The sequence below is a fragment of the Sinocyclocheilus rhinocerous genome, unplaced genomic scaffold (genome assembly GCF_001515625.1).
Source record: "Sinocyclocheilus rhinocerous isolate Xijiao unplaced genomic scaffold, SAMN03320098_v1.1 scaffold3283, whole genome shotgun sequence".
NCBI lineage: Eukaryota > Metazoa > Chordata > Actinopteri > Cypriniformes > Cyprinidae > Sinocyclocheilus > Sinocyclocheilus rhinocerous.
The window spans coordinates 132,082-141,771 of NW_015650698.1; the positions used below are offsets into that span (position 1 = coordinate 132,082).

The window sequence follows — 9,690 nt, forward strand, 5'->3', positions numbered from 1 at the left end:
ACAAAAAAAAAAAAAAAAGGTTGTGCTTTTAATGTAAAATCAGCTGCTTATGTTCGTGTTTGTCCATTAATGAAATACAGCTAATTAAATCCCAAATTTGTGCTGATCCACCGATCCTGATGGGAATATGAATAAAGAAGCCAATGAACGAAGCGCTAATGTAAAACAGCTCTATTCACAGTTTTCAGTCACGTGACTGGCTCGAAGAGGCAAAACATCCATAGAACTGCAGCACAAGCCGGTCAATTGTCTGTATGTTCCAATCCTAAAATATTTATATCACCTCTCAAAAGGATAAAACAAAGATATGTGAACAAAATGCAAGTTTTGGCCATTAGCAATCCATATAAAGCACCCCCCTCAATATTTCAATCACTAAAAACAGCGGGACATTCTAAAACGTTTAACGTAAAAACACTTTAAAACAGTGATACTAAAAGATGAAATTCAGCACACACCTTATTGATGATGCGTGCTTTATACAGACAAGCAGATGAGCTTGAATATGAACACAATGCGCTGAATGGTGAAGCGTTTTCTTTATAATGGTTTTCTATTGGAAAACATTTATTATTTTTATTCTGGGTTCATCTGCTCGCCTGTGCAGAGTCTGCGTCATCAATAATGTGTACTGAATTTGGCCTTTAAATATCACTGTCTTACTACATTACTACTTAATGCAGATAATAAGATACGATTCTAGAGTTAGCACATAATATTTCTGTAATACGGCCAAATTGTTTACAAAATCGTGCACAGAGGAATGCGCATGCTCATGCTTCAAGTGTCTACATAATAAGATTTGCTGTTTTATAAACTAATGGAATTGTGGCTGTATTTTGGGGCTACTGGACGTGTGTGGTGTGGCTTTGTGTCCGTAGCTGCAGGACTTCGAGGAGGCGCTGAAACAGAGGGATGAAATCATCACGCAGCTCACCGCCAATCTGCAGCAGGCGCGGACCGAGAAGGAGGAGGTGATGAGGGAGTTCCTGGAGCTGACGGAGCAAAGCCAGAAACTCCAGATTCAGTTCCAGCAGGTATCAGACGCGCTTCATGAGTCATTCGCAGTTCTGTGTGATTCTCAAAAACGGACAAAACACTTCTGAGCTTTATTATGATTTAGAGCAGCCTCTAACAGTAAAAAAACAACAACTGTAACGAGAGCTGTAATGATACTGTAACGATAATTATAGTGATAGCTATAATGATAACGATAACTATAGCGATTACTCTGATAACGATAACTAACAATACTATAGCAATAACCTAACTATACCAAAGAACGATAACTATAGGAATAATGATAACTGTAGTGACAACTATAACGTTAACTAATAACTATAATGATAACGATAGCGATTACTCTGCTAACGATAACTAACAATACTATAGCAATAACCTAACTATACCAAAGAACGATAACTATAGGAATAATGATAACTGTAGTGACAACTATAACGTTAACTAATAACTATAATGATAACGATAACTATAGTGATTATGATATCTGATAACTAGCGATTACTCTAATGATAACTATAGCGTTACTTACTCTAGTGATAACTATAATGAAAACTATAACGTTAATTAGTGATAACTTTATAGCAATTGCTCTAGTGATAACTATGATAACTACAACATTAACTAATGATAACTATAAAAATAGCAAAAATTATAACGATAACCATAATGATAATTCTAGCGAAAACTAACTATAATGATAACTTTGGCGCTAGCGATAACTTTAATGATAACTATAAAAATAGCAATAATATTAACTATAGCCACTATAGTGATTATGATATCTGATAACTAGCGATTACTCTAATGATAACTATAGCGTTACTTACTCTAGTGATAACTATAATGAAAACTATAACGTTAATTAGTGATAACTTTAAAAATAGCAAAAATTATAGCAATAACTATAGCAATGATAACTATAGCCCCTAAAAATAACTAAAACTATAGCAATGTTATGTATAGCGGCAACTATAATGATAGCTATAGTGCTAACGATAACTATAATGCTAACGATAACTATAATGATAACTATTGTGCTAACGATAACTATAGCGATTACTATAGCAATTACTCTAGTGATAACTATGATAACTACAACATTAACTAATGATAACTATAAAAATAGCAAAAATGATAACGATAACCATAATGATAATTCTAGCGAAAACTAACTATAATGATAACTTTGGCGCTAGCGATAACTTTAATGATAACTATAAAAATAGCAATATTACTATATAGCTATAGTGCTAACGATAACTATAGCGATAACTATAGCAATTACTCTAATGATAACTTTAATGTTAACTGTAACTAACTAATGATAACTATAACGTTAAGTACTAACTATAAAAATAGCAAAAACAATAGCGATAACTATAATGATAATTGTAGTGCTTTTGATAGCTAGTGATAACTATAATGATAACTGCAAAAATAGCGTTAACTATAGGGATAACTCCAATTATAGCAATATAATAGCGAGTATAACGACAAGTTGACAACTATAATGATAACTATAGTGCTAGCGATAACTGTAATGATAACTATAATAACTGCAAAAATAGCTATAACAATTATAATCACATACTGTAAAGATAACGATGTTAGTTAGTATCTATGCTAGTATCTATACTGATAACGTTCTGCTGCAGTTTTGTCGTCTGCCGCTTAAAATCCTCAAACTCTTTAAGGTCGGGTGGATTCCGCATGGATTAGCATAAAATACATCCACCCGCATATACGTAGTGTGAAGCGGTAATTAGCTAAAACATTTTGACTGATACATTTATATTGAAAGAAGTCAGTAGACACAATAATCAACATTTATTTCTTGCCTTCATGATAGAAGCGTGTCTGTGAAATAATTGTTTAGACTTTGTTTTTGCCCGTTGTATGACGTTTTAATGCAGTCTAATTCCAGCTTGTTTACATTGTTGTTAAAATAAATGTGGCATCTGAGGTTTATCGTTGTTTGCTAGTTTCTCTGATACCCTGATGCTTTCAATCTTCCCTCAGCTGCAGGCCGGTGAGATACTGCGGAGCTCCAACATCAGCTCCACCGCTGCAGATCTTCTCCAGGCCCGTCAGCAGATCACGCTGTACCAGCAACAGCTGGACGAGAGGGACGCACAGGTCAGAGGTCACCAGGAGAAGACGCAGGAGCAGCTTTTATTGATCGCGCAGCTTCAGGAGAGGGTGAGTTCAGCCCACTCAGCGGCCGTCAGCCCTAGGCAGCTGTTTCCAGTCATGCGATCCAGCGTCATAAGCTTAGCTCAAATCAGGCCAAAAAAATAGTATCGTTCATGTTCATGGCTAATGCTTAATAAAACAACCAAGCAGACATCTTTAAGTAAACCGAGTGAAAAGTGTGTGGTTGTTATATTTCCTCCATTGTTTATTATCTAAGCAGTCAAATTAGGGCTGTTGATTTAAGAAGTTACGTGAAATAGCCTGTTAGAATGCAGTAGTGTTAATTTCGTTAACGAAATCTATGACGGTTTTTGTTACGCCAGTTTTCATAACGTAGACACGGCGAGTGTATATCTGAAGTCTTTGGTGTTTATTTAGCCTCTAATGATATCCTGTGATAATCTGTACACTAGATGAGGTCAAATAAACCATGCATACGAGTCGATATTCTATTGATTTGTTGTTATTGGTAAAAGAGCAAATGTAAAAATAAATTTCCCAAATGACTTTTTATAATTTTAACTATTATACAGTAAGACGAAAATATGACGAAAATGTGTAAGTTTCCATTGACTAAAATTAGACTAAAATTCTCAGACATTTAGTCGACTAAAACTTGGCTAAACAAAAACAGGACAAGTTGACTACATATGATAAAAATACCATATGAGCGAGAGTGCTGTTTTTCCTCAATATCTGTATGATTGCAGATGTGATCGTGATTTTATACAGTTTAATAAACAAGAAGCTCATGTTGTGTTACATTTTAGACTCAATATTGTCTGTTTTGCTCCGTTTCAGAAAAAACTAAAAATAACTATAGCGATGATATGTATAACGGCAACTATAATGATAACTATAGTGCTAACGATAACTATAGCGATAACTATAGCGATTACTCTAGTGATAACTATAATGATAACTACAACATTAACTAATGATAACTATAAAAATGGCAAAAATGATAACGATAACTATAATGATATATCTAGCGAAAACTAACTATAATGATAACTATGGTGCTAGCGACAACTCAGCTAGCGATAACTATAAAAATAGCAATAACTTTAGCAATTGCTATAACTATAGCCATGATAAGTATTACGATAATAACTCTAGTGTTAACAATAACTATAATGACAGCTATAACAGTAACAATAACTATAATGATAGCTATAGTGCTAACGATAACTATAAAAATAGCAATAACTTTAGCAATTACTATAACTATAGCCATGATAAATATAACGATAATGATAACTATAGTGTTAACAATAACTATAATGACAGCTATTACAGTAACAATAACTATAATGATAGCTATAACACTAACAATAACTATAATGGTAGCTATAATGCTAGCAATAACTTTAGCAATTACTATATAGCCATGGTAAGTATAATGAAGTTTCAGAAATGAAAATAGTACCAATCAAAGCCACGGCAGAATTGATGTGCATCTTTGTGCAAAACACAGCAGTGCTTCGTTACTAAATGAATCCAAGTTTTAGAACGAATCGAGTGAGTCGGTAATTTAGTGACTCATTCATAAAGACAATCACTTGATTCGTTTACTTAACGGATCGGCCTTTTGAACGAATCTGTTGAATGAGTGATTCAATGACTCACGCATTAAGACAGTGACTCGCTGCCACCTACTGGAGGTTTTACTTTCATAATATCATTTCATATTTCAGTATTAAATAAAAAAAACATTAATGCTCATTTATTATCATTATTTATGCAACGTTGAATCAGAATTAAGCTACTTTTTTGTAATATCTATTCAGTGCTTTTTATATTTATCAGAATATTGACTTTAAATTAGCTTTTGGGGGGTGATTTCTCAGCCAAAATTGATGGCCGATTAATTAGATTGATTAATCGGCACATCATGTTATTAATTAGATTCAAAATTTTAATAGCTTGACAGTCCTAGATCAAATACAACTACTTTCAAGTAAAAACTTTTTTTTTTCTGTCATCAGGTCCGCACACAAGCTGAAGAGTCGTTTGCTCAGAGTTTACGAGAGAAGGACCTACTGAATACTGAACATCAGCGTCTGATAACACAGCTTAACGATCAGCTTCTGACTTCCAAACAGCAAGTGGAGGAATTCAACAAACATCTCGCTGCGAAAACTCAAGAGCTGGACAACTGCGAAAAAGAGCTCTCCACGTCCAGACAGAAAGAGCGCATGTCATCCGGAGAAATCCTGCAGCTCATGAAAACCGTCGAGGACCTCCAGCAGCGCTGCCACCAGGGAGGCCAGTCGGAGAGCGAGACGCTCCGGAGAATCGAGGACAACTGGAGCCAACGGATGGAGCAGCTGCGCGCCGAACTGGACGAAATGTACGGTCAGCAGATCGTGCAGATGAAGCAGGAGCTTCGCACGCAACACGCAACGGAGGTGGAGCGAATCCGAGCGCAGCATTGCTCGGAAACCGAGAAGATCGTCCGGCAGCATCGGTCAGAGCTGGAGAGGTTTAAAGCTCAACTGTTTCAGAGCGCCGGAGGTGTTAACGTGCTAAACGTGAAGCTCATCGAGCTCCAGCAGAAGCTGCAGGAGACGCAAGTGTTGCGCGAAAAGGCGGAGCAGGAACTAACGCAGGTGAGCACAGAAAAACTCGGTTTGGCGCAGGAGGTGGAGCGTTTGCGCGACGAGCTGCAAAGAGCGGAAATACAGAGCCCAGAGAAAATGCAACACGCTATTAGCGACCTGCAGGCGCAGCTCGATTTAGCGCATAAAGCCAACGGCGAACTAGAAGCCAAGCACGAATCGGAAATCACCAACTATAAGATCAAACTCGACATGCTGCAGCGGGAGAAAGACGCGGTGCTAGACCGCATGGCTGAATCGCAGGAGTCGGAGCTGGAACGCCTGCGAACGCAGCTTTTGTTTAGCCATGAGGAGGAGCTCTCCCGACTTCGCGACGACCTCCAGCGGGAAAGCCATCTCAACGTGGAGAACCTGCGCGACGAGTTGGGTGTGAGGCACCACGAGGCTTTGGACTGTTTCGAGGACAAGCTGCGGTCGGTGGAGCGAGAGAAAGCGGCGCTGGCGGCGGAGAGACTCGCGCTGCTCGAGGAGATCGTAGCATTGAAAAACGACCTGAATCGGGCGACGGAAAGCGCGAGAGCCGAGGAGCTGGTCGTGCAGCTGAAGGAGCTGCAGGTGGAAGTCGGAAGCGAAGAAAAAGACTTGCAGGCAACCGCGAGGGACGAGCTGACAGTGCTGAAGAACGAGCGTGAAAACCTTCTGCAGAAAATCGCCCGCCTTTCCTCGGACAACGAACAGATGTGCGCGCGACTGAAAGAGCTTCGGGAGGAGACTGAAAAGCAGAAAAACACGTTCTCCTTCGCTGAGAAGAACTTCGAGGTGAACTACCAGGAGCTGAAGGACGAGTACACGTGCCTGGTGAACGCTAAACTACAGCTAGAGCAGCGCTTGGTCAGAGAAGCCATGGAATATGAGACCAAACTCAGAGATCTGCAAACGAGACACGAGGAGGTGGATGGGAAGACACCGATTGAAAAAGACACCTCTGAGCTGATGGAGAAGCTGGAGACGGCTGAGAACGAGAAGAAGAGCTTAGCAGAGCGTCTCTCGATGATGCAAACGGACATGAAACGTCTCGAAGACGAGCTCAAGAAGACACTGATTGAAAAAGACACCTCTGAGCTGATGGAGAAGCTGGAGACGGCTGAGAACGAGAAGAAGAGCTTAGCAGAGCGTCTCTCGATGATGCAAACGGACATGAAACGTCTCGAAGACGAGCTCAAGAAGACACTGATTGAAAAAGACACCTCTGAGCTGATGGAGAAGCTGGAGACGGCTGAGAACGAGAAGAAGAGCTTAGCAGAGCGTCTCTCGATGATGCAAACGGACATGAAACGTCTCGAAGACGAGCTCAAGAAGACACTGATTGAAAAAGACACCTCTGAGCTGATGGAGAAGCTGGAGACGGCTGAGAACGAGAAGAAGAGCTTAGCAGAGCGTCTCTCGATGATGCAAACGGACATGAAACGTCTCGAAGACGAGCTCAAGAAGACACTGATTGAAAAAGACACCTCTGAGCTGATGGAGAAGCTGGAGACGGCTGAGAACGAGAAGAAGAGCTTAGCAGAGCGTCTCTCGATGATGCAAACGGAGCTGGAGATGCTGAAGAGAGACAGAGACGAAGAGCTCTTCGACTGCAGCGTTGCTGGTGGGCTGTGCTCAGTGGACACACATCACGGTCACATCAGATCTTTGCGGGAGGAACTGGATGCCTTGCAAGACGAGGAGCGCCTCGAAGCAGCGCAGCCGCAGCCGCAGGAGGGGAGGGAGAGAGAGACGCCTGCGAGTACTCCAGCGCGCCGGCTCGCTTTACACACACACACAGCAACAGCAGCAGCAGCGCATGAGGATCAGCTCTCAGCGCCCGACCGACTCCCGCAGCAGGTAAGAGCCGCTGCTAACGTGTGACGAATCTGCGTTTGTTTATGTCGACTCCTGAACTCGCGATGCAACAGTTGACCTGCGTTTATCTGCATTGCACTGCGTTGAAAATGCACCAGCTGTGCTTGATTTGATGTAGATGCTATGGAAAGCTTTCTCAGAGGATTTATCCATGCAGCACTGCAGGTGAAAACTGTGGGAGGAATTGATGTGCGTTTGAGGGCCGAGAGAGAACGAGAGATGATTTCGAATCGAACAGAGTGCAGGGCGATGGAGGGGCGAGAGAGATTGTGTTATCAAAGAGAGAGAGACAGATGAGCTTTATTCTCTTGCGTGTGACACTCTTTGATCTCAGCAGCTCTGATGGAAAATGAGTGAATATAGACAGCTTTAAAAGGCCATCATTGACACTTTAACTTTGTTTTTTTGCACATAACATTATTTATGGGTGAATCTCACAAAAACATACGTAGGTCATATTCCACCCCAAAATCAAAATGTTTTTTTGTTGTTGTTTTTTTAAAGAAAGAAAATCATGTTTATTTCCATATCACATTTGAAAATTTTTTTTTTTTTGCATTTTTATATTATTTACAACCATGTAACAAATTAACCCCCCCAATTCTCATTGTCATAAAGAATCTGGATTATTTTATTTTATTTTATTTATTTATTTATTTATTTAAATTTTTTTTTTTAATTAAACAAATTTAAATCAGCAATTATAAAAAAAAATTGTGCAGTTTTTTAATTAAATTAATGGAAGTACAAATATTACCATGATGTAGAAATAATTTACAATGTAGATAATCGAATTCTAATCTAATTAGTTTCACATTACTGTTATGAGAGAGAGTATTTTATTTGTTTTGTGTTTCATTAATGATAATGGGAAAATTTAATTATCATGAAAATTGTCACATAGCAACAAATCTTAATAGTCCTAAAAATAGGCTTAGTTGCTTTTATGAAGAAGAAATTATATTGTTATAAATAGTGAAAAGTACAAATAAAAGTATAAAGAAATAAAGAAATTAAATATAAATATTGTACGTTTTTAAAACTTTTTTTTTCATTTTGATTTTGGAGTTGCAAGTATGACCCAGACATGTTCTTTGCAATTTTGTGACACAATTTTCATGCACTAATTGTAACTTAGTTTTTCAGACCATTTCCCACTGTCTCTCTGATGCTTAATTCTTAATTAAATGGGCTGATTTAGTGAATTGACATCATTTCCACGGTTGTTTGTCAGAGCAGGTGAAGTTTCTGAACACTGAGTAGCTGTTGATATGTAAATGTGTTCGTCGTAATCATGCAGCTTTGTGAACGAGTGGTTTTGTGCGTGTTTGATGTGCTCCGTCGTCTCCTGCAGGATCGCTCAGCTGCTGTTTGTGATCCGCAGGTGGAGACGGGAGACGCTCTGGCCGATGGAGACGCTGTCGGAGCCTCGCTCATGATGCAGCCGCGAGAAATGGACGGCGCTGAGCATGTAAGTATCCGACTTCAGCTTATAGCTGCAGCTCAACAGTTCAGGAGGAACAAAAATAGGTGTAGGATTTACTTGGAGACCATTTTCACTCAGAAATGGCTAGTAAAGTTCACAAATAATTGCAAAGAAATGGCACATTGAACTTCAAAAAAATAATTTTACAGTGTAAAAATGTGTGTACATGTGCTAGAGTGTGTGTACGAGTCTGCTGCGGTTTAAGTGCTATTAGCTGAATTTGCTTTCTTGTGTTAGTGTCGCTGTGACATTTATCAGAAACCTGCTATTAAATCATTGGAGGTGTTTCCTGTGCAGCAGATTTTTCTCTGTAATTGCTGCTCGATCTCCATCTTCCTGTGATGGTCATTAAAATGCTTGGTTTCTGCCTGTTAACACATCAATGAGGACAGAGCCGGACCCTCTCTGCTCTTTTGTGTCTCATATAAAAGAGCCTCACAGTCTTATGACGTGCTGAAGTGTTTGTGTGAGTGTGTGTGAGAGAGAGAGTGTGTGTGAGAGAGAGAGTGTGTGTGTGTGTGTGTG

General features: G+C 39.4%; 1 protein-coding gene across 1 annotated transcript in view; it reads left to right on the forward strand.

Annotated features, from left to right (window-relative positions):
- Positions 1-9,690, forward strand: part of LOC107712284 (A-kinase anchor protein 9-like) — a 137,848-nt gene that overhangs the window by 66,133 nt on the left and 62,025 nt on the right. The window contains exons 6-9 of the mRNA XM_016517495.1: positions 882-1,037; positions 3,043-3,222; positions 5,205-7,661; positions 9,064-9,150. Of these exons, the coding sequence (XP_016372981.1) occupies positions 882-1,037; positions 3,043-3,222; positions 5,205-7,661; positions 9,064-9,150 (2,880 nt within the window). The remainder of the gene's footprint in view (positions 1-881; positions 1,038-3,042; positions 3,223-5,204; positions 7,662-9,063; positions 9,151-9,690) is intronic.